Source organism: Sorex araneus, chromosome 4 (assembly GCF_027595985.1).
Source record: "Sorex araneus isolate mSorAra2 chromosome 4, mSorAra2.pri, whole genome shotgun sequence".
Lineage (NCBI taxonomy): Eukaryota > Metazoa > Chordata > Mammalia > Eulipotyphla > Soricidae > Sorex > Sorex araneus.
Genome location: NC_073305.1, coordinates 206,373,602 through 206,399,828, shown reverse-complemented (window position 1 = coordinate 206,399,828; position 26,227 = coordinate 206,373,602). Strand labels below are relative to the sequence as shown.

The 26,227-nt window shown below is 61.2% G+C and overlaps 2 protein-coding genes across 4 annotated transcripts in view; both read right to left on the bottom strand.

The window, feature by feature from the left end:
* Positions 1-6,891, bottom strand: part of GSG1L (GSG1 like) — a 149,992-nt gene extending 143,101 nt beyond the window's left edge. Inside the window, exon 1 of the mRNA XM_055135757.1 lies at positions 6,444-6,891. Coding sequence (XP_054991732.1) covers positions 6,444-6,762 — 319 coding nt within the window. The 5' untranslated portion in view covers positions 6,763-6,891. The remainder of the gene's footprint in view (positions 1-6,443) is intronic.
* Positions 6,892-22,985: 16,094 nt separating this feature from the next.
* XPO6 (exportin 6) overlaps positions 22,986-26,227 on the bottom strand; it is a 108,340-nt gene continuing 105,098 nt past the window's right edge. For all 3 annotated transcript variants that reach the window (XM_055135173.1, XM_055135172.1, XM_055135171.1), the window contains 3 exons: positions 24,870-24,968; positions 24,558-24,788; positions 22,986-23,401 (listed from right to left, as the gene is read on the bottom strand). In XM_055135173.1, the coding sequence (XP_054991148.1) occupies positions 23,300-23,401; positions 24,558-24,788; positions 24,870-24,968 (432 nt within the window). In that variant the 3' untranslated portion in view covers positions 22,986-23,299. The remainder of the gene's footprint in view (positions 23,402-24,557; positions 24,789-24,869; positions 24,969-26,227) is intronic.

The window sequence follows — 26,227 nt, the reverse complement described above, 5'->3', positions numbered from 1 at the left end:
GCCCCAGATCTCCGGGTCCAGGCGCAAGCATGTGACCGAGGCCTGGCCAATCAGCACGGGCCCGCCCCTCCGGGGCGCACTGATTGGTTCTGGGTGGAAACATACATGCAAGTGGTCCAATGAGAACCTGCTCTGGAGCTTTTGATTGGCACCTGCAGGGAAGGATACAGGCAAGCTCCAAGCTGCCAGGCGGGGCTCACTGGGCAAAGACGCTGATGCTGAAAGCGTCCCTGACAGATGTGAGGCTGAGCGCTTGATCCCCGACGCTGCCCGCAAGCAGCGGGCACTTGTTCTAGAGCTCTGCGGATGGGGACCCCAGCACCCCGCACAGCCAGGTGCGTGTGAGGCCGAAGACCAGGACAGGTGTGGCCCCAGCAAGCACTTGGGTGGCAGCCCTGTGACCTCCTTAGGTGCGTGTGGCCCACCAAGCAGCCTCCGAGCCTCTTCGGTGCGCTGTGACCCCTTTAATTGTTTGGCCTTAATTGTTAGATCTCAACAGCCAAAAGATTACATACAAAAACCTAAAGTTTGGGGCACGCAGCTCAGAGATGAGCACGTGCTTCACATTCTGAGGTCCAGGTTTGATAATAATAATAATAATAACAAATAATTAATAGTAATAACAATAGGCTAGGGAGACAGTCCAGATGGTAGGGCATGTGCCCTGCATGCACCTAACTTGGTTCCATCCCTGGCATCACGAGTTCTCCTGAACAGGTGTAGCCTAAAAGACCCTCAAGCACCACTGGGGCAGCTGGGGGGTCCCAGACAAGGTCCCAAGCAGCACCACACCCTGGGACCCCATCACCACCTGTGGGCCTTGGTGGTGAGCACCCCCAGAAATGGCTTCTAGGTCCCCTGAACATCACCTACGAGACCCCCATAAGAAAATAAGGAGAAATGAATCAGTGAAAACCTGCGGGTTCAACAAATTCCACATGTGCTGCAGGCCTGGAGCTGCTGGTCCTGGTCCCTGCCCACCCCTCCCAGGGGCTCTCAGGGCCCACCCACACTGCAGGGACTCGATCTCCAGCATCCCATATGGTCCCCCCCCCAGCACCACCAGGAGTGATTCCTGAGTGCAGAGTAACCCCTGAGCATCGCTGGTCATGGGCACCCCCACCCTAATAAAAGGAAATACAAAAGGTCTTAAAGGTTCCTGGGAACAATTCCATGCCCCTGTGCCAGAGAATCTGGAAGAAATGGAGCAATTCTTAGAACCATCCAAACTCCCAAGATTGAATCAGGAGGAAGTAGAAAGCCTTAATAGAGCAATCACAAGAAAGGAAAGTGATGCTAATTTAAAACCTCCCCAAGAACAAACACCCAGGGCCAGACGGGTTCACTGGTGAGTTCTACCTGGGCTTCAAAGAAGTCTTACTCCCATACTCCTTAAGCTCTTCCAAAATACTATCAAATGGGAGCGCATCCTAGTAGCTGCTATGAAACAGACATCACAATAATACTAAAAGCAATGCAATGGGGGAAGGTTAAGAGGGGCACGCTGGTGTGGCTTTGGAACACTCTATGCCTGAAACCCTCCACTAACAGCATTGTAAAGCACAGAGCCTAAAATTACAAAAGAAAAACCCTACAGCCTGATATTCCTAATGAACATTGATGCAAAAAGATTCAACAGAATCCAAGCGAGCCAAATCCAACCATACATCAAAGGGATCACGTACCAGGATCAAGTAGGATTCATCCCAGGGATACAAGGATGGTTCGATGCGTGCAAATCAATGAATGTAATACCCCATGTCACAAGAGGAAAGATGAATAGCACATCTAGTCACAACCGATGCAGAGAAAGCGTTTGACAAGATCCATGCTGGAGAGATCAGCGGGGCAGGTGCTTGCCTCGAGTGAGACTGACCGAGGTTCGATCCCTGCCGCCCCAGGTGGTTCCCCAGGCCTGCCAGGAGTGAGCACAGAGCCAGGAATTAAAAACCTGAGCACCGCTGGGTGTGGCTCGAAATCAAATCCAAAAGAGCTTTCTGTGAGATTCAGCATCTGCTCATGATAACATCTCACAACAAAACACAAGGAGCTCCCTTGAGACAGTTCTGACCCTTTATAACTGCCCACAGCAAGTGTCACACTCAGCGGTGGAGAGCTGAAGTCGCCCCTGAAATCCGGGGCAGGCAGGGATGGCCACCAGCCCCACTACTGTTCAATATAGATTTGGGAGTTCTCACCTTAGCCACCAGGCAAGAGAAATAAATCAAGGGGATCCAAATTGGGAACAACAACAACAACAACAAACTATCACTATTTGCAGATGACATGAAACAATATAAAAAATAAATAAATAAAACTAAAAACTCCCCTAAACTCCCTAAGTAACAATAAACAAAATGCAGCAAAGTCATAGGCTAAAAAATCAATAGGCAAAAATCTGTCACATTTTTCTATATGAAAAGCGCAAACTGGAGGAGAAAGAAAAGAGACACCCGCCATGCTCCCATCAAAACCCGGCCAGGAAACTAAGGGCCCAGAGAGGGCAAGTTCCAGCCCAAGGTCACCCAGCAGGTGGGGGTGTCCACCCCAAACCTGTACCCAAGGGGTGCTTTGCTACTTCCACTGTTCCCAACCACGCCTGCATTTCACAGGCACAGAAAAGGGCGTGGTGTGTGTGCGTGTGTGTGTGTGTGTGTGTGTGTGTGTGTGTGTGTGTGTGTGTGTGTGACTGTCCCAATCACCTGCAATTTCACCTAGGAATCCTGAACCACGGAGCTTGGACGAATTGGAGGGCATAGAAGGTTCTAGAACCTTCTACCTAGGCACACCTCCCAGCCTGCACGTGGCAGCTGCCTGACCCCAGGTGAGTCGCCTGAGCAATCTGGGTCTCGGTTTCTCATCTGGAAAAGGAGGTGGGTGAGGCGGGCCGGCTCAGGGCGAGGCTGAGAGCTGGCAGGGTCCCAGCGGGGCCGGAGTAGGGGGTGCCCTCTCCACTACCGTGCCACCAGAAGAGCTTTCCTAGAGGGAGGAGGGGCAGCGGGAGACAGACGCGGGCAGCCAGAGGAGAGCGGGCAGCGGGGCATTTCCCTCACTTTCACGGTGGAGGGCACGTATGGGCCAGGGTCAAAAGAAAGATCAAGCAGGAAGACTGCATGGGGAGGGGCTTAACTTTTTGGTTTGGGACTCACAGCCAGCAGTGCTCAGGGCCTACTCCCAGCTCAGTGCTCAGGGGACCACGAGGTGCCGGGGACTGAACCCTGGCCCCAGCCCCCGGGTCTCAGTTATGAACCTAGTGTTTGGAGGGCGCTCAGTATTGACCTTGCGAAGCTTCCGGAAGTCACCTGGTGGCAACCCCCAGAAGAGCATTCTAGAGGGAAGGGCCAGCACTGGGGGCCAGGGGCAGCATGGCCAGGCAGGGGCCTTGGGCCCGGGGACGACACGGACCCTGCAGGGGGAAACGCACAGACATGCCAGGGGGAGATGGGGGCCACTCAGAGCTGGGCGCACTCACGCCCACGGGCACCTCGACTACTGCACCGTCACCCCCGAGTCTCTGCCCAAACCCTCAGCCCAGACAGAGGGCAGAGCTGGCCTGGCACCGGGGAAGTTCCCCTCCAGCCAGAAAGACTGGGCATGGGGAGAGAGGGTCTCGGCTCGGACAGCCCCTCGGACAACACACACACACACACACACACACACACACACACGATCCAGTCTCGTGTCACCTGTACTGCTGTGGTCACAGAGCCTGGCCTGCCACGCACCTGCCCGATGCCCCTGCTGGAACCTGAACCAGAAGAGAATCCCAGTTTGCCTGCAGGACGGGGGGCGGGGGGGTCCCTGCCAGGCCTCGCTTGCCTTTCCCGGGGCCCTCGCTGGGAGGGGCGCTCTCCTGTGCCGAGCGGGTGGCGAGAGGGTGTCGGTGGTCCACAGCCCGTTTGGTGTCTGCCCTCAATCCTCAGTGGGGGCTTGGGAGAAATGCTTATTAGAGTCCCCTGCGGCTTCCCCTCGAGGGGAGGTTTCCCGAGTCCGGAGAGAAATGACCAGCCACTCCCTGTCTCGGGACAGGCTTGGGGCCGGAAGGCAATGCAGGAAGGAGCTGGAACCTTTCTTTGCTGGGGTTCTGCAGATTGGAGGGACGGAAGTGGGCCCTGGAGTTTTGGGGGGTCTCGGGGCAGGGTGGGGAGGAGACGGGATCCTGGTCTGGAGTAATTAGAATGGTTTTTTTTTCCTATTTAAGGAAAACATAAAGATATGATTTCCACCCCTTAGAGAAAGGTTGTCATAGTAACAAAAGTTTGAGGCCAGGAGGTACTTCCTGACTCCTGGCGTGGCCGGGGTTCCAGGGAGGTGGGCCAGGGAGGTACCCAGCTCAGAGCTCTCAGATACATCACCCACATCCACACACTCTGACAACTGTTTTCCAGGCTCCCGGAGAGGAAGATTGTGATTTTCTGCGAGGGGCAACCTCTAGCCACCGGGAATCCGGAGACAGAAGAAAACTGTTTCGTTTACCCAACAGACAAACCATCCTGTGGCTTTTTTGGTGTTTTTTAAATTTTTTGCTTTTTTTTATGTGCTGAGGACCAAACCCACGCTCTCACACATGCAAGGCCAGTGCCCAACCGCCAAACCCCCGGCCCAGCCCAGCCAGCCTCGGTTCCACCACCAGGGCCCAAGGGATGGACAGTGGGGTCTGCAGTGGCCAGGCTCCCGCCCCAGGCCACCCCATCCTCCTCCGGCCCCTCACTCCATGTTTCTCTTCCACCCCCGCTTCCCCCGGATTTCTCTCCACCCCCGAGAAAGCCGTCTGGACCGCAGCCAGCCCTGAGGCCGGCACGAATCCTCGTGGTCTTCCCTTGCCTCATCTGGCTGGTGGGCGCCCCGGGCTGCCCGCCTGCAGGGGGCTGGCAAGGGGCCAACAGGATCCAGCAAGTGAGAAGTTTGCACAGAGCCTGGTGCACACGAAGGGCTCCCGTTGTTTTTGAATCATTGTTATTTTTGCCAGCGTTCTGGTCTCCCTGGCCCCCGAGTGGCGCCCTGGGCAAGCCACCGGCGCAGAGAGGCAAGATCAGGGCCGCGACCTTCAGGGCGGGAGGCGCCAGCCGGGAAGGGACAGGACTTGGCAAGTCCCTCAGCTGGGACTCAGGGGGGGCTTCCGCACTGGGGGGAGCTGGCGTCCCAGGACCTCGCTGGGGCGGGGGCCGTTGGTGGAGTGGAACTCAGAATTTTTGCCAAAATGCTGTTTGAAATCATTTTTTTTTTTTTACAATCCTATGCCAGAACCCGGAGTACACAGCAGACGTGGGTCTATGGGGCTATGGAGGGGGGCATGTGGGGTGAGCCCCAGGTCCAAACGGGGAGCAGTCAGCGTGGCGCAGGTGGTCACAGCAAAGTTCCCTGAGGCACCCCCAGAGGCAAGATGGGACAGGCAGCGTCCCAGGGTCTGTCCCTTGCTCATCTTGGTGAATTTGTGCTGAGGGGCTGGGGGCTGGCACGGAGGAGCCCCACCCCCACCCCCACCCCCAGACCCTCCTGGTGGCATCTGACGGGGCAGGGGCCAGCTTGCTGGTGACCAAGAGCAGGTCCAACAGACTGTGGGTTGTGCCGGGTGTAATGAGGGAGATGATGAGGTGGCAGAAGCGTCTCCACCTCCAAGGGGCAGCGCGGTCCCTGCCCGCCACTGTGGGCCAGGGCGGCACTGGCGGGGCAGAGGGGGGGATAGAAGGGGACGGGGTGGGGGGGGCGGCGGGGGAAGGGAACGGCGCCTGTGAAGCTCCCGCTTCTCCCCTGGCCCTTCACCCGCGTCCCCGCGAGGGCCAGCGCCCTACACTGGCCGAGACCGCCCTCCACGTGCCCTGCACAGCCCGGCCAGGAGGTCTGCAGCAGGAGAAGCCAACCCTGGGGCGCAGGGCAGTGCACTCGGGGCGCCCCGGGCCCCAACATCACCCTGAAGTCCCCGGCCCTGAGCCAGAGCTCTACTCTGGGCCACCCGCGGCGCGGGGGCAGGGTGGGGGGCACCCAGCCTGCGTGGAGGGGGGTGATGCGCCTGGACCGGGTAGCAGGCAGGGGAAGCAGTTTTGCCGCCTCCTGAAAAGTCAGCCCACACCCGGTTCGGGAAGGAGCCACCGATGGGGGGGGGGGGGGGTGCTGCCGGCTTCCAGCCCATCCGCGGGCTCCCGCGCACCCCCTGCGCCCCCTCCCCAGCAGGTCCGGGGCAGCCGGCCCTGAACTCCCCCACCCCCATTCCGCGCTCCTGGGCTTCCCAAGCCCCTTCTGGGGGCGGGTGGGGGGGTGTGGGCGGGGAAGGATGCGGGTGGGCGCGGTGGGTGGTGGGCGGCGGGGTGGAGGGGGTTCCGTCCGGAGCGGGGCAGAGCCGGAGCCCAGGGGAGGGCGAGCCCGGGGCGGCCTCGCGGCGGCCGCAGACGCGCGCCCCGGGGGTGGGGGGGCGCCCGGGGAGACGCGCGGGGGTCGGGACTCACCCGGGCCGCCGAGCTGCTCCTCGCACGAGTACCAGATGCCGGTGTGGAAGCGGCGCAGCTGGAAGCGGTCGTCGCCCGTCTCCCAGCTGTAGAGCGGGGCGGCGGCGGCGGCGGCGGCGGGGGCGGCCGTGCCGTTGGCCGTGGCGTTGGCGCCCGAGTTGGGGCAGCCGGCGGGGCCGCCCTGGCCGCAGCCCGGCTTGGGCACCCGCTGCGTGCCCTGGCACCAGTGCGTGGTGAGGAAGGCGGTGGTGGCGAAGAGCAGCGCCAGCAGGTTCAGGGCCACGGCCAGGAGCGCTCGGCCGCGGCGGCTGGTCTTCATGCCGCCGGGCCGCTCGGCGCGCGCGAAGTTGGCAGCCGGCGCCCCGCGTCAGTGGCCGCTGCCCGCCGCGCCCCGCGGCGCGGGCGCCCGCGAGCCCATGGCCCCTTCCCGCGGGGGGCGCCGGCGGGGGGCGCGGGGGGCGGCGGAGCGGCTCGGCGCGCCCGGAGCCCCGAGCGCGAGTGCGCCTCGGCGGGGAGCGGCCGCGGCGCAGGGACGCGCGCCCCTCGGCGGGGACACGCCTGCAGGCGGCCGGCGACGCGGCTCCCGCGCCCGCCCTCGCCGGAGAGGGGGCGCCCCGCGCGGGGAGCGGGCTCGGACGGGCGGACGGACGGACGCGCCCGCCCGGGAGGCGGCCAAGCGCAGGAGCTCTGCCAGGAGGGGAGCCTCGGGGTGCGGGTGCGAAAGCCGCCGGGAGGGGCGTCCTACGCACAGCCTGGCTCGGCCCGCGGGACCCCGCTAGGAGGAAGGCCCGGGAGCCCCGGAGGGCTGAGCTGACACTTTGCCCGGCCCCTCCGGGCCGGGGTGCCGCGGGACCTCGAGGGACGGACACCTCCATCGACCTGGGGTTGCAGGAATGGTCAGGGGTGCGGCGCCCGTCCCGGGAAGGAGAGCTCGCGGGGTCCCAGAGCTCGTGCTTCCACGGAGGGGTCGGCGCCACGGACACCCCCCCCCAGCAAGGGCACTGCGGTCACCCGGACTCCCCGGCCTGAGTAGGAGCAGGAGGGGTGACAGGGAAACAGCCTGGCCCCGGGGTCCTCAAATGCACTCAGCGGTGCAGTCACCAGCCCCCCCTGTCCCCAAGAAACGCCCCTGCTTGATCCCCACGGTGGGGTGGGTGGGGTGGGGGCGGGAACTTTGGAACACGGTTTGGGTGCCGCATCTGGGCCTTGGCCGGCTGTGCGCTCTGAAGGAGTTCCTTGACCTCTCTGAGCCTGGCTTCCAGATCTAGGAAAAGGAGGGCCGTCCAGGGCTGTTGGGAGCACTCAGTTTACTGTGCTCCCCTCTACGTGATGCCACTCTTAGCCTCCGCTCCAACAACCTGGTGACCCGGTCCCGGGAGCCCCGGCCAGCTCTCTTGTGAAGCCGGCCTGCCCAGTGCGGACCCCCGCCACCCCCTTCCCTCCCAGAGCTGCGTGTTCTCCCAGACCCCCCCCCTCCCGCCACTCGCAGCCGTGCCTGGTGCCAGGAGGCCCAGCGTGAGCGACAATTAATTGCATTTGATTGCAAGAGCTCATTTGAATTCTGCCCAGCCTGGAGAGCGGCGGGCTCGCAGGATTCAAGGTGAACGGGTGACGATCACCCTCGGCCGCTGGGTGAGCCCTGACCCTGCCAGCCACTGCCCCTCTCTGTGGAGGGCAAGAGAGTCCCGGGGTGGGGGGTGCCCCTGCAGGCACCCTGGGGAGGGTGGTCAGGGCTTCCGGGCTTACCGGGGGGTCTTTCTGGGGGTCTTTCTGGCCCTGGCCAGGCCCTCCCCACCCTCGGAGGAGACCCTTGGAGCAAGGACGATAGTGTGAGGGGCACAGACCAGCGGGGGCTCGTGAGGGGACCTTAGCAAGTGAGCTCAGCCCAGAAGGGCAGCAAAGGCTGGCGAGCCCAGGTACAAGTGGGGAGACAGAGGCAGGCCAGGGGACACAGGCCCGGGGGTCCTGACAGGCCCCCAGCGTCGCAGCACCCAGAGTGGCCCATAGGCATTTTAAACAAACAATTCGTTTTCAAACACAGGTAGAGCTGAACACCAACCCCACGGGGACAGCAAGATTAACCCCTGGGTCCGCGCGAGGAGGGCGTGGAGAAGGACACAGTGTCCTCCCTCTGGGAGGAGGTTGAGGCTGGGGTGCAGGGTGAGTCCGGGTTCCCACAAGGCCAAGCAGGAGCTGTGAACACGGGCACCCCTGGCTCCCCAGCCCCACCCCCCAGCCTGGCCCTCACAGCCTCCCTGAAATGAAGTCAGACTCATAGGGTGTTTTGTTTTGTTTTGTGTTGTTTTTGTTTCGTTTGGGAACCACTCCTGGTGGTGCTCAGGGGTTACTCCTTGCCCCAAACTCGGGAGGGTCACTCCTGACAGTGCTGGGGTGGGGGGAATAATGGGATGCCGGCAATGGACCCCACAGGTTGGCTGTGTGCAAGGCGAACGGCCGACCTGCTGTACTATCTCGGCCCTCATTGGCTATCTATCTACCAATAATGACCCGGATGGAATTACCTCGGATGTAGATGGATGCTGGAATAAATGGGCATGACACTTGTTAAATGGCACTTGTTAGGAGGCCGTGAGGTCATCAGACTCCTGGCTGTGAAAACTGGAGTGGGGGGTGGGGGGGTTGTTCAGCCAAGGAGCGGGCAAGGGCAGTGGCTGGAGTCTCTGGAGGACGCAGAGTCTGGGTCCCAGCGAAGGCAACTGGACAAGCCCCTTGGTGATGAGAGCTGGGCTGGGGGCACCCGGGAATGAGGGGCGGGAAGCTGAGCCGCCCCCTGGGTGCCCCCTTTCTCTGAACGGGCATGGCACCATTGCAAACAGTGGCTCTGCGGGCCAAGGACAGAGCCAAGGTCACGGCCTGGGTGTAGAGGCTGAGAGGAGCCGGTGCAGGGGCGAGGGGTGACGGGGGTCTCTGGGGACGAGGGGTGGGGGCGTCTGCTGGGATCAGAACTCTTCCCGCCTCTGCATCTAGAGCCATGGGCCTCCTGTGCCCAGCTCCGTCCCCTGCCCTGTGCTGGCCCCTGATCACCGGCCCTGCCCACTCCTGGCTACATCTGGCCAGCGGCTTGTGCTGCCTCTGCCCACATCCGCAGGCCTCCGGCCGCCCCTGCCCCTGCTGGTCACCTTGTGTGTCCTTCACGAGCTGCTTAAACATTCTCCACCACAGCCGCCGTCCCTGTCTGGGGTGTCTGTGTTCACACCTGTTCCCCCCCATCACGGGCTCGGGCTCCCGGTCACCCCCCGACAGCCGGCTGGCCTGGTTTCACACAGTGGCTGCACGCGCGGTCCCCAAGCCTGTTGTGCCTTACGAGCTGCCGGCATTGGAAGGTCAGGAGACGGCACTGAAGTCTGAGCGCCCCCTGAGTGGGAGAGCAGAGACCCGCCAGCCCTGCACAGCGCCCTGGGGCCCCCCTCCGCAGGGCTCCCTGCCAGGGGTCCCCAGGGACACTCCACTTTGAGAAGCTCTATTCAGACTCCAAACAACTGAGCTCAACCAGCCTCAAGTGCTGAACGTTCTGAGCGAAGGCTACTACCGAGGTGGGCCGGGGAAGGGGCGGGCCGGGGGCGGGGGCAGGGGCCACGTATAAAAGCACATGGAACCTGCAGGAGGGAATTCTGAACTTTTTATGCACCGCGAGACCCAGCTGAAAAGCCGTTGCAACAGACAACGGAATCCCTAGATTGCAAGAGACTCGAGTCCAGTTTGCTTCGACGTGTCTTTTTGTTTGTTTGTTTGTTTTTTGTTTTGTTTTGTTTTTTGGCTTTTTGGGTCACACCCAGCGATGCACAGGGGTTACTCCTGGCTCTGCACTCAGGAATTACTCCTGGCGGTGCTCAGGGGACCATATGGGGTGCTGGGATTCGAACCCGGGTTGGCCGCGTGCAAGGCAAACGCCCTCCCCGCTGTGCTATCACTCCAGCCCCATCTTCGACGTGCCTTGTGGGTTCCATGGATCTCACTAACTTGGGAGCCTCCTGCACCACCGCCGTTTCCAAAAGCACCAGAGCGGAGCCTGGGAACGCAAAGACCAGGGCGGCAAGTCTCCTAATAACCCCCCGGGTTAGCCCAGTTTTAGGGCGCCGTGGTCACTGGGCAGCAGCCCCCGCCCCCAGGCTCAGAGGAGGGTGGAGCACGCAGGAACCCTAATGCCAGCACCCCCGATGGTCCCCGAGCAGCGCCAGGTGTGACTCCTGAATGCAGAGCCAGGAGGAAGCCCTGAGCATCACCTGGTGTGGCCTCCAGACAAAACAACCCTCCGGGACCCCAGCCAGGTGCAGCCCACTGGCTCGGCGAGCCCTGGGGCCAGTGTGTTTCCGGGTGACGTTCCAGAGAGCAGGGCAGGGCAGGGGTGAGGGGTGTCTGAGTACAGAAGTGATCCCGGGGACACCCCAGTCTTGGCTCCAGCCACTCAGCGACAACTGGGCCCCACTCTGTGGTGCATTCGGGGACCCGCTCCTGTCTCTGGGGAAGGGGACGGCTCTGAGCAGCCCATGCTGCAGTGGCAGAGGCAAGGCGGGAACTGGAGGGGCAGAATCGGAAGGGGGAGGTGGTCAGTGTCCCAGCTCGGGGGCAGGGGCAGGGGTCTGGGTCCTGGCGCTGCCGCACGTGGTCCTTGGCCAGGAGGTGGCTGTCCTCGGTGCGGGAGTTCTCCATCCCTGTCCCCATCTCCTGTCACTCTTGGCCCTGCCAGCTGTTCACTACCTCCACCTTCCAGACGGGGAAACTGAGGCTGGAAGCACAAACCAGTGGGATGGGAGGTGACTGAGCAGGGCCTCCTGGGTCAGTCACCCCCCACCACACACACACACACACACACACACACACACAATGCGTCTGATGCTCAAATGGGAAGAGAGGCACTCTGGGAAGGTCGGGCCCTGCCCTGGTCCACCCCAGCTCAGAGGCTGCACGTGTCACCATCCGGGTCCACAGAGGACAGAGGGACCCGGCACCCCCACCTGACCCCCAGCACCGCACAGGCAAGTCTCAGAACCAGCCACTCGGCCGCTCTTGGGACCCGGCCGCCAGCAGAGCAGGTAGGAGCTCACGTGGGGCAGGCCAGTGTCCCGTCCCCGGCAGCCACATGGCCCCTCATGCAGAGCTAGGAGTAACCCCTGAGCATCGCCAGGTGTGGCCGCTCGCCAGGAAGGAGGGAGCGAGGAAGACTTGGGGGAGCAGTGGGAAGCAGTCTGTCTGTCTGCCCCTCTGCTCTTTGCACGCTGGTTTCCAGACCGCCGTTTGCGTCCCTCTGCTGCCCCCTTCTGGCCAAGAGCGGAGGTGCAGACTCTGCTATAAGGACCCCCCAACACACACACACACACACACACACACACACACACACACACACACACACACATCCCGAAAAAGCCCCATCCCACCCGCCTCCTAAAAGCTACCAGGTCAGAGGGGAGCTGAGGGTGTTAAGTGATGAGAGGATGTCCTCACCTGAGCAGAAATTTTAGTGACTTGAGGACGCATGGATACACTCTGAACAGTAGTAGCTCTGCACTGTCGCACTGTCGTCCAGTTGCTCGTGGATTTGCTCGAGCGGGCACTAGTCACGTCTCCATTGCGAGACTTGTTACTGTTTTTGGCATATCCAATACGCCACGGGTAGCTTTCCAGGCTCTGCCATGTGGGCGGGATACTCTCGGTAGCTTGCCGGGCTTTCCGAGAGGGACGGAGGAATCGAACCCGGGTCGGCCACATGCAAGGCAAACGCCCTACCTGCTGTGCTATCACTCCAGCCCCTGAACAGTAGTAAAAAGTAGAAATAAGAACCAGAGGCTGGAGGTGGGAATGCCTCAGAGTTCTGGCGTCCCAACCCTGGGACATGTGCCCCGGGCATCACCGGGCCAGCGCTGGAGGCCCCCGTGCCTCAGGGACCCTGGTCCTCCCTGAGACAGCCGGGCCTGAGCGGCCCTGCATCCTTGGGCATGGCCACGACTCTGTCCATTTGGCTGAGTATCGCCGGGAGTGGCCCCAAACGCCCCTGGGAGGCCCACTTGACCCCCCCCCCAGAAAAAGGTTTGGTTTTGAGGCCACAGCCATCTGCACTCAGGGGTCACTCTGGGGGGCTCGGGGGACCATATGCCATGCCAGGGATCGGAAGCGGGTTGGCCAGGTGCAAAGGAAACGCCTCACCCATCACACTAGCTCCCTGTCCCCCAAACTAAAGACTTTTTAAGGACATAAAGATTAAACAAACACTAGTCTTAATTCTGTTTGTGAATAGTTTTAGGGATCCGTGTAATCGCATGTTTTCGCATTATTTGAAATGCACGAGTTAGCTCTGCTCAGAGATATGAGTCATTCTGGGTAAGGTTAGTTCCATACTTGGCTGCGAGAACTGAAAACAACACTGAAGTTTGGATTTATACAAAGATTTTGGAAGAAATCCAGATGGCAGAGCATGGCTATGATTTCCAAATATTAAGCATTTGCCCAGCTATTATTGATATGCTGATCTTTCCAAATATCTATATTCTTTTAAATAGCCATCACGATTTTCATATTTAGCCCCATTTGCAGAGTCGGGAGCCGTTTCGGGGAATGTCAGCTATAAATGTCTGTCTGCTTTGCTGCTCGGTACCTACCCTTGCTCCCCATGAAAAGGCAGATATTTGTGTCCGGGACACAAAGCCCCCTCAAAGTTTCAGATGATTTTAAAACTACCTGGAAGTTCCTGTTTTCAAGTTCACGTCTATTGGGGGACACACCCAGCAGTGCTGGGGGTTTATTGCTAAGTTGCTCGGGAGACCACGTGGTGCCAGGGTTCGAGCCCAGGCCTCCCACATGGACACGCACCTCAGCCCGTGGGGCCATTGCCCGGCGTGTTTGCAAATCTTTTCGATGTGCAGCTTCGGAAAGTTGCTCCATACGGGGCCTCGCCCGTCCCTCAGCCCAGGGCTCACTCCTCAGCCTGGGGGGCAGGCAGGGCCCAGTGACTCGCTACTGCTGAGACCCAGAGGGACTGGGGACCAGCGGGGCCTCCTTGGGCCAAGCTCAGGGGCACATCCTGACAGGGACCCACCCCAGGGCCTCACATATGCAAAGCAGGAGCTGCACAGATTTGAGCCCCAAATTTGGGAAGAAAGGAGGGAGGGAGGGAGGGAGGGAGCAAGGGAGAAAGGAAGGGAGGAAGGAAGGAAGGAAGGAAGGAAGGAAGGAAGGAAGGAAGGAAGGAAGGAAGGAAGGAAGGAAGGAAGGAAGGAAGGAAGGAAGTGAGGGAGGAAGGGAGGGAGGAAGGAAGGAAGGAAGGAAGGAAGGAAGGAAGGAAGGAAGGAAGGAAGGAAGGAAGGAAGGAAGGGAGGGAGGGAGGGAGGGAGGAGGGAAGGAAGGAAGGAAGGGAGGAAGGGAGGGAGGAAGGAAGGAAGGAAGGAAGGAAGGAAGGGAGGGAGGGAGGGAGGGAGGAGGGAAGGAAGGGAGGGAGGGAGGAGGGAAGGAAGGGAGGGAGGAAGGAAGGAAGGAAGTGAGGGAGGGAGGAAGGAAGGAAGGAAGGAAGGAAGGAAGGAAGGAAGGAAGGAAGGAAGGAAGGAAGGAAGGGAGGGAGGGAGGGAGGGAGGGAGGGAGGGAGGAAGGAAGGAAGGAAGGAAGGGAGGGAGGGAAGGAGGGAGGGAGGAGGGAAGGAAGGAAGGGAGGGAGGGAGGAGGGAAGGAAGGGAGGGAGGAAGGAAGGAAGGAAGGAAGGAAGGAAGGAAGGAAGGAAGGAAGGAAGGAAGGAAGGAAGGGAGGGAGGGAGGGAAGGAGGGAGGGAGGGAGGAGGGAGGGAGGGAGGAGGCGGGCTAAGCTTGGGCATCTGCAGGCAGGCTTTCTGCTGCTTCTGAGCTGCTGTCTGTAGGGAGATCTCCGTGGCTAGTGGATTCTTGCTCTTGATGTGAAAAAAATGCACAGAGCCAAGCCGGGCTACGGGAAAGCCCAGTTTCCTTTCTTTGAGCCAAGGAGTGCCGGGATGCTGGAACCAAGGCATCAAGCCGGCCGCTGGCTCAGACGGCGAGCGAGGGGCGGGCTTCCAAAGAGCTCGTCCATGCTGGGCCGGGACTGGCTGGGCGGCTAGGGCTTGGCCCCACGGCCGGGTCGCCTTGGAAAGGGACACTAGATTCCAAACCTCCAGGGTCTGAGCGACAGCACGGCGGGTCGGGCACTTGGCTTGCCGTGGCTGACCCTGTCCCATCTCCCGCACCATGATGGCCCTGGGAGCACCACCAGGAGGAGGTGCCTGGAGCACTGCTGAGAGTGGCCCAAAATCCAAAAGGGAGATAAAGAACCACTAGGCTTCCGGTCCCACCTGATGGAGGCGGAGCAATAAGCACCTGGGGCGCTTCCGAGACGCCTGATTCCACCCGGTGCCCGGCTTCACCCCCGGGCTCACACTCGCAAAGCAAGAAAAGTGCTCGCAGCTGAGCTACGTGCCCCCTCAGGATTGCCCAATGGGGTCGTGTCTTCTTGCCCAGAAACTAAAGCAACCTGGGGCTGGAGCGATAGCACAGCGGGGAGGGCGTTTGCCTTGCACGCGGCCGACCCGGGTTCGATTCCCAGCATCCCATAGGGTCCCCCGAGCACCGTCAGGAGTAGTTTGAGTGCAGAGCCAGGAGTAACCCCTGAGCATCACCGGGTGTGACCCAAAAAGAAAAAGAAAAGCAACTGAAGCAATCAGGGACAGTGGTGACAAATGTGGCACTTCATGCCGACCGAGTCCTTGGCCCTTACTCTCGGGACTGGAAGGGAAATGACCTAGCAAGCGGGTCGTGACACTCCCCCAGGAGGAGGCGGGCCTGTGGGGTGGGGGGCACGGGTGGGGCCCGGGGCACAGGGAAAGTGGAGTCTGGGGCCACCCCGGAGCCCAGGGGTCCCGGCGGCCCCACTGCTCCGCCCACCAACACCGGAGATCGTCCCTGCTGGGGCGGAGGGCTGGGGCGAGCGTGTCCCTGGCTAAGGGAGCCGTGAAACACTTACTAGGGGCTGTCGCTTGTCAGCACCAAGTCCACAGGGCGGTGTCACATTCGGAGCCGACACTGCCACCTGCCTCGGCCGATTCTGATGGGATTTCGGGGCTTGGGGAGGGGATAGGGAGGCCGGTCCCCCCCTTGTCAGTCTGCAGTCACCTCACAGCCACGGGCGCAGGCAGGCAGCCTCTCGCTGCTGACCCGGTCAGGGGCCTATTCCTCCCCGCTGCAGAGGGGTCCTCTGAGCCCTGCACAGCGTCCCCTTCGAGAGACTCTCCTGCCACTTACAGCTGACCCCCGCCCCCTAGATGTCCATGGGCTGCGGGTGGCGACAATATCCACTGGCCACGTGGAAACTCCTGGACAGGACATACTTTTATAAATCATCTGAGTCAAGCTTTTATTTATTTATTTATTTTTCCTTTTTAGGTCACACCCGGCGATGCTCAGGGGTTACTCCTGGCTCTGCACTCAGGAATCACTCCTGGCGGTACTCAGGGGACCATATGGGATGCTGGGAATCGAACCCGGGTTGGCCGCATGTAAAGCAAATGCCCTCCCCGCTGTGCTATTGCTCCAGCCCCTGAGTTAAGCCTTTAAATCAGGGGCTGGAGTGAGAGTATAGCAGGGAGGGCATTTGCCTCGCACGCAGGCGACCCAGGTTCGATCCCCAGCATCCCATTATGTACATCCCAGGAGCATGGCCAGGAGTAACTGCCGAGAGCAGAGCCAGGAATGACCCCAGGAGCATTGCTGGTTGTGACCCAAAAAGCAAAAATATTTTAAAAAAATTAAATCAGGGGCGGGAGTATTAACACCGCGGGTCGGGTGCTTGCCTGGCACGTGACTGACCAGGGTTCGATCTTCAATACCCCCTGTGGCTCCCAGAGCACCGCTAGGAGTGATTCCTGAGAGCAGAGCCAGGAGTAACCTTTGAGTATTATGAGGGGTGGCTAAAAAACTCCAAAAGATTTTAAATCAGGAAATTTGAGGCAGACCATTGGCATCTGTAGCTTCTCCAGGGGCAGGGGCAGCTGAGTGGTTCCTTTGGACAGGAGCGGGCTCCCCACTTTGCCACAGTCCCCTCCTTGCCCTCTCACCTCCCGCCCGTGAGCAGCCTCACATCCAGGTCCTCGGGGCTCCTTGTGGAAGGGCTGGGGCCCAGGAACCCTTAAACCTACAGCCCTGGAAGGTGGGTGCGGCATCTGCCTTGCAATGTGCCAACGAGGCCAACGCCAACGGGGCCAATGCCAATAGGGCCAACACCAATTCTAGTTCTTGCCTCTCTCCTCTGTACTCTGCCACCAGCAGCCCCAGGGGCCCCGGGCTGCACTGGATCCTCCTCAGTTCCCCCCCCACACCACCCTGCACCCGGGGCCCATGGGTCAAACCAGCACCCAGGTGCTCAGAACGGAGTCTATGTTTTTAAATGGCTGGGGAAAACCTAAGGAAGAATCCCGGCTCTTTGGGTTTGCTTTCGGCTCACCCCTGCTGTGCTCAGGGTTTACTCCTGGCTCTGTGCTCAGACTCCCGGGCTTCCTGAAAGCCCGGTGGGACCGAAGTGACCAGCGCCTGCCCTGTTATTGGTGGTGCCCAGCTGAGGAGAGTGACCAGGCAAGGCCACAACACAGCGACACCCCAGTTCCTCACGCCCCGGCCCTGGCCCCTGACCAGCGTCCTCTCTGCAGCCCTGGGGGAAGGTGGGAGGCACAGGAGGGCTGAGCGTGGACGGGCACAGATGGCAGAGGCCAGGCAGCACGGCAGGGCTGGAAGGGCCACCTGCCCCCATGGCCTCGCTGGGCCCTCCTTCATGGAGGTCAGTTCAAGGAGACCACTTAGCACGGGCATGGCCCCCGTCATCAATGTGCCCTGGGGTCTGTGCCCCGGGAGGGGGCCTCAGCAAGGCCTGTGGCAGGGAGAGGCTGGGGACTCTGGAAGCATCTGGAAGCATCTGGAAGCCCCCGCCGGGGCAGCGTGGGGGGTGGCCAAGCACTGGGTGGCACCATGGTTGGCTTCCAATTACTATTTTGCGTTTCTATCAAAATAAAGCACAGACCCATTTATAATGTCAGGGCGCAAGGGAAAATTCTGGCAGCGCTCTGGGTTCTTCTCAGGTTGGTGGAGCAAACAAATTAACATCCGAGAGATTAGAGGGAGAAAAGGAGCATATTTAATTACATACGCATGGAGAATTTCCATGGCTGTAAAATCCGGACTAAATGGGGCGGGCGAAGGGTTTGTATTCTGAATGGAAAGGGGGCCTGGGGCTAGGAGGGGACTCTCCTGGTTGGGGGGGCTGGGGTGGGCTTCACAGAACTGAGCCTGCTGCCCCAAACAGCCTGGTGGTCGCGTGGGCGCGTGTGCTGTGAGCTGGGTCCTCGATCCCGGGTGAGTCTGCTCTCTCGGACCCAGAGGCCAGCAAGACGTGACTCCCTCTAGTGCCTCGTCCGAGCACGCGACTCCGGGGCCATCTCAGGAACAGCAACACCACGAAGGAGAGTCAGGGGTGTGTGTGTGTGTGTGTGTGTGTGTGTGTGTGTGTGTGTGTGTGTTGGGGGTGGGGGGTCCCAACAACAACCAAAGAGCAGCCTCTAATCCTCTCCGGGATTCTTTCTGCCCAATGGAGTGTTACCTCCTGCCGCCTCCTCCAGGCTCCCCGCAGAAAGTCCCCCTGGGCACCCACTCCCCTCTTTAGCATGGCCTGAATGGCCGGTGATGCTACCAGGGGTCATTCCCTACATGTGTACAATGCCAGCCTTGGGACCAATGAGACTGGGAAAAAACGGCCCTCACTGAGCTGAGGGGCGGGGCTGGGAGGGAAGGGGCGGGGCCTGGGAGGGAAGGGGCGGGGCCGGGACAGAAAGGGGCGGGGCTGAGAGGGAAGTGGGGCATACCCATCTCTCTTACCCCTCTGACCTATCCTCACCATGAAATTTAACCAAGGACAGGGGCTGCAGGGATGGAATAGATTATTTCAGAAGCCTAGCTGGGCCTCCAGAGGAAGGGGTTGTGGGGGTGCGTGTGGACATGGCTGAGACCCCCCCAACACACACACACACACACACACACACCCTGACTTTCTTGCTGAGGTGTGGCGGCTCCCAACCAAGAGACGGCTCCTCAGGAAACCCTCCCGGGGCCCGTCTGAACGGTAACGGAACGCTCTGTCCCGGAGAGGCCGTTTCAGACTAGAAAAATGAGCAGTTTAATCGGCGATTGTTTTCATCAAGGCAGCAACAAAGGGTCAAAGGCAACACAACCGCACAACTGAGCCGCTGGAGGGGGCTGGAAGGGAGGAGCGCGGGGTCCCTGGGGGAGGGAGGGGCGTGCTGTTGGGATGATGTGCGTGAGCAATCATCATCAGCCCTGCAAGCCACAGCACCTCAATTAAAAAAGAAAAGCTTCAACAAACTGGCAGGCGTTTCTAAGGTGTGTTGGAAGCTTCAGTTCCGAGGGTACACTGAGCTGAGCCCGGGAAAGGCGCGTCAGTGGCTCGCCAGCAGGCGGGCTGCGGGGACGAGGGCGCCGCCGCGCATATCTGAGTGGGAATCACTTCCACTCAGGTGCCCTTCAGAGGCGGGAACAAGGTCGCCGCCGTGCCCACTCCCAGCGCCAGCGGGAAGCCAGCTCCCGCGGAGGGAGCGAGCGGAGGGAGCGGTCGCAGCCTGTCTGCGGGGCTCTGCTTCCTCAGGGGCTCCTCCGTAGGACCCCCCGCCCCCCCACCCGCCCCCGCCTGGTCTCTGCTCAGGTCAGGAACGCTGGGGTCTCCACCCACAGGTGTGCGCGCCGGGACCAAGGGGGCACAAGCCGCCCCACAGGTGCCAGGATCTCACTGCCGCTGGGAGCAGGGACGCGCAGGGGAACGCGTGCAGGACACAGGGGAAGTCACCCACTGGCGACAAGTGGTAGGAAACAGGTTTTCCTTGCATCCGCCTGCAAGGCGCATGTGTGATTTCGGGACCTGATGCCCTGGGTCCGAGTGGTGTGGCACTCCTGCACCCCCGAGTCACGGCAAACAGGCACTCTCGGCTGAGCAGCAGAGAGCCCTGTAATCTAAAAGGGAAGCAAATACTGAGTATTTGGGTCTGGGGCCACAGCGTGCAGCCCTCGGGGGTCCCGCCCGGTGCTGGGGTCACGCGGTGCGGGCAGAACGGGGCTCAGGCGGGGAAAGCCTGCGCTCCCGCCCCCCAGCCACCTCCCAGGCTGTGCCAAGCCCATTTCCAACCCACTGGCGGGGGCCTGGAAGCCCCGCGAAGAGCTGCTGCTGCCTTCGGCGCCTCCTGACGCTGAGGAGCTGCACCCCACAGCCGCTCTGCACCCCGCCGCCCGCGCGGCTGATTAGCATGACTCCTCCACAGCACTCGCGCAGGAGGCGGCGGGAGCGGAAAGGGGGCCCTGAGCTCAATCAGGCTTCACTGAAGAGCCACTCGTGAGTGCTCTCCCGGACCCCCGGGACAGAGGGCTGCGGCCTCATGGCAGGAAAATTATGTGAGGAGCTGCCTCGTGGTGACTCGGGGCTTCTCCCTCGGAGGACTCCTTCTCTGGGCACGCCCCGGCCCAGCCCGCATGGCTGTGGGACGGTGGAGCTGAAGTCCCACCCCAGGAAGGTGTCCCGGGCAGCAGGGCGGCATGGGAGGAGGGGGTCTCTCCGGCTTTCCCCGAGAGCATCGTGAAGGAGGCAGATGGGAGGCCTCGTCTGCTGCTTCTTCTGTGACATGAGTTTTTGTCTTCTGACACAGAGACTAGAAGTCCTGCTCTTGTTCCAGAATCACTGGACATCCTCGTCCTGAACCTACCTGATCTGGGAGAAAGATTAGCAAACCCTCCCTCAGGGCTTCATGGCCAAGGTCGGACACTCTGTGGAGGTTATATGGTGGGCTCCATCCCTGGTGCACACATGCGCACACACATACACATGCACACATAGGCAGAGACACATATGCACAAGTATGCACAGACATACACATGCCCTTCACATTTCTTTTTGGGTCACACCCGGCGATGCACAGGGGTTACTCCTGGCTCTGCACTTAGGAATTACTCCTGGCGGGGCTCAGGAGATCATATGGGATGCTGGGAATCGAACCTGGGTCGGCCGCGTGCAAGGCAAGCGCCCTCCCCACTGTGCTACCGCTCCAGCCCCCATCCTCATGATGATTTTCCAATGTCTATCAGCCTCTCCCACGGGCCTGAGACACTGCCCCCCGACGGCCCTCCGTCTCCCAGAGCTCCCTTAGACAACCGCCTGCTGGCACGTGGCCTCCTGGTCCTCTCCTCACTTCCACCACAGCACCACCGGTCCAGGTTGCATCATTCCCGGGCCCGCCTGACCCCCGGTGAGTCCGTCCTGCTACCTCAACTCCCCTGGGGCCCGCCGGTCCCCGTGAGTTCATCCTGGCCGTGTCAAGGTCCTGTGCCCACCTGCCTTCCTCGAGTCCATCCTGCAGCAGCATCTCCTGAGTCCAGTGTCCCCCAGTGAGCCCGTCCTGCCGCATCAGGTCCCGGATCTGTCTGCCCGTCCTCCGTGAGTCCGTCCTGGCCGCATAGCTCCTGCCCCCTGGAGCCTCCCAGCAGGCAGCCCACGTCTCACCAGCCCCCGCATCTGCACACAGCCCCACCCGGCTCGCACAGGCATCAGGAAACGACGTGAGGTTTTGGCACCGCCAGCCACGGTGGTTCCCAGGGAGACGTGACCTCCCCAGGCCCAGGAAACCCGGGCCGGCCCGGAGAGCCTTGCATGGAGCTCGTGGCCGGGGTTCTGAAGGCGAAGTTCACTCCTTTCATCCTTCCTCAGAGCAGAAACCCAGCCCCAGCCGGCAACACCCACCACGAGCCACTTCTGACCCAGCAGCTTTCATGAACCCGAGAGAGCGATCAACAGACTGGCTCCGAGATTTCTGTGCGAGGGGGTTTATGATACCCAAAAGCTGCCAACAAGCCAGGGCACGTCCACGTGCGGGAACGCCCACGGCCATTAAAAGCATCTAGGCCGGGGAAGGCCCAGCAGACAGAGGCCCAGGGCCTAGCCCTGGCACTGAAGCCCCTGAGCACTGCAGACACTGCAGCGAGGGGGAACTGGGGTGGGCGCCAAGGCCCGAGTTCAAGTCGCAGGAGGGAGCCTGAGCACGGCTGGGTGTGGACAGTAAGGGGAAAACACGGCCTCGGTACGTGAAGTGACTCTAAGGAGACAACGGAACAGGAGCTGAGCTCCGTGTAACAAAATGGGGGGTGGGGGGCTGAGGGGGGCAGAACCCTTTGAGGGAAAGATGGAAAGTTCACCAGAATGTGCGATCAGATGACCTTACCTTGAAGTTTGCTGCATCTTTCATATATATATATATTTTTTTTCTTGTAATTGTTTATTTGAGGGGTCGGCAGTGCTCAGGGTTCACTTCCCGGGGAGCAAACCCAGCTGAGTCGCATGCCAGGAAGGCTAGCCCTCATATCGCCTACATTTTAGTCAGGAGGAAACGGGCTGGTACGAGGAGTCAGCCCCACCTGCCAAGTGATGCCAGTGGAGGGAAAAGCTGTCAATGTGAGACCAGCTGTGTCCACGGTCCTTGTCATGTCCCCTGCTCTGTCCTCCCCGCCCCCACCCCCGGCAGGTGGTGCCAGGCACAGGCTGCAGCCTCTTCACTCTCAGCCCGCAGCAGAGACAAGCAAAGTGACAAAGTAGCCACTTCTGTCCCCAGCCCAGAAGGACACAAAGGTCACCACAATCCCCATCTCATCCCCCATCGATCTGCAGAGGAAGGTACCTTCCCGGGGCACGGGCAGCGCCCAAGGACTCGTGCTCCACCACACAGAGGACGGAGCAACCCGTCCAACCCCTCTCAGGCCCGTTTCCGCCCTCCTGCCCCCAGTCCCAGCCACTGGTCCCCGGATCACTGCAGACACTCGGCACCCCCCGCCCCTTGGCCCCTGGCCCTGCCACTCCAGGCACACAAGAGCCCTTCTGCCCGCGGGCCCCGAGGCCATGCTCCGGCGTTCCCTCACGGGGAGGCGGCTCTCCCGGAGCGCCTGGACGCGCATCTCTCATTGCAGACGCCGAGACTGGCGCTCCGGTGTGCGGCAGGCAGTGGCGGGGGTCTGCAATGCGCAGGGTCCCCCAACCCTGCCACCACAGATGCTTCCTGGTCGTCAGTGCCCCGGCCGTCCCCCTGCCCACTGTCCAGCAGCAGGCCGAGGGCCGTCACTTCAGGTACACTATCCCTCTCTGCCCCCCAGCTCTGCCCAGCCCTGTGATGCCAAGCTCGGGGCCAGTACTGTTCTCCCACCTGCACACTGGGCACAGGGCGAGGCCCGTCTCGGACACCCCAATGCGCGGCCCACTGCCCCTCCTGTCCCAGCTCCGTCCACAGCCCTCCAACTCCCAGCAGCCCTCCAGCAGGAGTCTCAGCCGCATTATTAGAGGGGGGACACGACACCCCTGGACTCCACGGCCACTTCCCACAGGCCTGCACGGCTGTATCCTTGGAGGGGGGGACAAGCCCCCCTGCTGCCCCAGGCATCAGCCCCCTGCCCCAGGCAGCCCCAGCCTGATCCAAGGGAAGGGAGTGGGGGTGGGAGGAAGGCCTTCCTTTTCTATAACAACAACATAGCATTTTATTTTATTTTCCCATTAAGCTTCTTAGTCTCTTAGTATCACAATGGAATGATGAGGAAACAAGAACGAACGCCCAGAGTCCGTGCCCGACAGCAAGTGGAGCGCTGGACAGGCGCCCAGAGCGCCCGCCAGGCCGTCCCCCTGCACTGTCCTCGGCGGGGTGGGCGGGTGGGCGGAGGCTGAGATGCTGGCCTGCCGCCTCCTGACCGGTGCTGGCGCTGCACGGCCTCCCCTGGGCTCCGGGTCTTGCTGCCACCAGCGCGGAGACACGCCCGCGGTCCCGGGGCTTCAGAGCTTGACGGTGCCGGCTGGCAGGCTGCCGTTGCAGAGTCGGTAGTAGCGCAGGTCGTTCACCAGCCTGTGCACGTTCTGCGTGAACGATGGCAGGTCCTGCAAGGCAGGGGAGCAGCTGAGCCCAGCGCCCGGCCCCGAGGGAGCAGCTCAGCTCCCACCTCCCAGAGCCGCTGCTGCGCCAGAACAAAGGGACAGCCACACAGGCCTTTCAGAACCGCGCCAGGCCATGAGTGGGACACAGAAGCAGGCGCCGAGAGGAAGCAGCGTCCGCGCCACACAGACAGGAGGGAGTGCGGACTGCAATCTGGGCCCACACGCAGAGCACCGGGCACAGAGTGGGCCAAGGCCCTGCTGGCGGCTGGCACCAAGGCCAGCATCCCTCTGAAACGCCAAGGGGCGGGGCGAGGCCTGCCCAAGGTGCTCCAGCCTCCCCTCGCTTTGGCCCAATGCCCAGGACACTCCTGTCTCCTGGTCCCCCTGCCGCTGCTCCAGGCTCTCGGCACAGAGCCCACTTTCTGGAACTGCCGTCTCCAAGCCCTGGCACTGCCAACCAGTTGCTGACCTTTCTGAGCAGCGGTTAGGGTTAACCCCAGGGCCGGCTCTGGGGCTGCAGGCAGGCTTCACCCAGCTAGGACCTGGCACATGCTTGGCCCGGCCAGGCCCGCAGGGGGCGCTGTTGTCTGCCTTCCCAGCAAAATGCCAGGAAGGCAGGGACTGGGCAGGGCCCCACACCTGCACAGGACCCGAGATGCAGTCGGCTTCAGAGAGTGAATGAAGCGCTGATTGCCTGATTTATTCCCTCCTCAAGAAAAGGAACGGAGAGATGTCTTTTCAATCGGTGGCTCCCACGTGCCAGGTTCCTATTTCCTGGTGGAATCCAGGAGTGCATTTCTGGGTTTTTAATAAGAAGCCAGGTGCTCTGATGCATAACTAGACTGGTCTGAAAAACCCCCCATGCTTTAAACCAAGAAGCCGGTGGACAACGGCTCTGTGCAAGCGAGGATCTGGCCTCAAGAGAAAAGGAACAAGCATCCAGCAGGCGGAAGCAGCACAAGAGCAAGCAGGCGAGGGGCCAGTTCCCCGACAAGCAGAGCGCAGCAAGGCCGCCACGGGCAGCTCCCCTCGGAGCCACATGCCTGTGCAGTGCGGGGAGCCCAGGGCGAACTGGGGGGATGCCGAGCTGCTGGCCGTGCCGGCCCACAGGGGACCGACAGCTGCCCTCCTCCCCGCGGCCCAGCCCTTCTCTCCTCACCCGATCCATCTTGAAGTTCCGGCCCAGGACGCTTTTCTGGTTGGCGTCCACACCATCGCAGCTGGTCAGGAACTCGGGGAGGAAGGCGGCGAAGAAGCCGTCGAAGTCCACCGAGGCCATGTTGTAGACGGCGATGGCGATCTCCTCCTGCAGCAGGTCGTGGGACTTGTGCAGCAGCACCTGCAGCAGCACGCTCACGAACTGGAACAGCATGGCCGTGCGGAAGAGCTTCTGCGGGCAGCGAGGGCGGCGTGAGCCACGGCGGGGCGCCCCCCAGCCCCGAGGAGGGGGGCCCCAGGGGTGGCCGCTTACCTTGTGGTACAGCTTCTGCTTGGAGTTGAGCGTCTCCAAGTAGAAGAGGTTTTGCTTGAACAGGTGGATGTCAGGCTGGAGAAAGGACTGCCCAAACGCCTGAGAAACAAGACAGCCCTGAGAAGCAGCACGGGCAGCACGCCCTTCTGTGACCCCGACTCTCCGCAGAGTGGCCGGCCCCATGCAGGGCCCCAGGACAGGGAAAGGGCCTCTGCTCCCTGGGGGATCCTGCACCATTGGTGGGTTGGGTTTGGGCTGCGGCCACACCCACTGGTCCTCAGGTGATTATATGTGGTGCTGGGGATCGAACCTGGGTCATCGGCGTGCACCTTGCCCCTTCGGGAGCAAAGCTCTGCATGTTCATGCATTGACCCCGGGAGCAGGATCAGAGCAGACGGAGGCTGGCCGCCCCCCACAAGCAGCCACCTGTGCGTAGGCATCACCTGCTCCTGGGCACCCCGGCGTTCAGAGACCACAACTCAGAGGGCACCTCCCAAGCAGCTGCCTCTCGAGTCTGGGGGGCAGGCAACCCTGGTTTGATCTTAGCTACCACACTCTGTTCCCCAGGCCCACCAGGAGCACTCTCTCGGCACAGTCACAAGAGCCCCGGGCACTGCAAGTGTGGCCCCAAGACAAGCAAACCAAAAAAGAATCAATAGATCGTTTTTACTGATTTCATTTTAGTGAAGCAAGGTCGCTTTTATTCATGAAACTTGCTTAGAAAAATGTGAAAGGAGAGAAAGAGGGGTGCGGGGGGTGGGGAGGGAAGGGAGAGAGTGAGAGAACAAGAGTGGAAGTAGGCAAACATAACTTACAGACCAGGAAGGGGGACAGTGTTCAAAGAGAACAGGTGCTTGAAGAGCAAGCCAGCAGGTAATTTTTAAACAGTTTTAAATTTCTGGGTTGACAAAGTTACAAATAAGGGTAAAAAGAAATGCCCTTGGTGTCAGCGGAAGTGCAGCAGGTGACAGGGCGTTTGCCTTGCTTGCTGCCAACACAAGTTCAATTCCCAGCATCCCATCCCAGATGGTTCTCTGAGCCAACCAGGAGTGATCCCTGAGCACAGCGCCAGGAGTAAGCCCTGCGCACAGACAGGGCCTGCAGGGAGCCTCCAGGGAGCACACTGGACCTTAGGCACTGATAAGGGAGTCCTGTCTTGTCGGGGACGGAGATGGTATCGCCATGACGAGCAATGGCTTTCATTTATCAAGGGTCAAAGTTGGGCTATTAAGTGTGGCAGTAAGACCACCATTTTGAGGTCTGCCACTCAGCCCAGAGTCACGCAGCCACAGCAGTGGAGACCCGGAGCACCTGTGACCCGCCCCCCACATGTCCCCTGGGCCGCCCCTGAGGCGGAC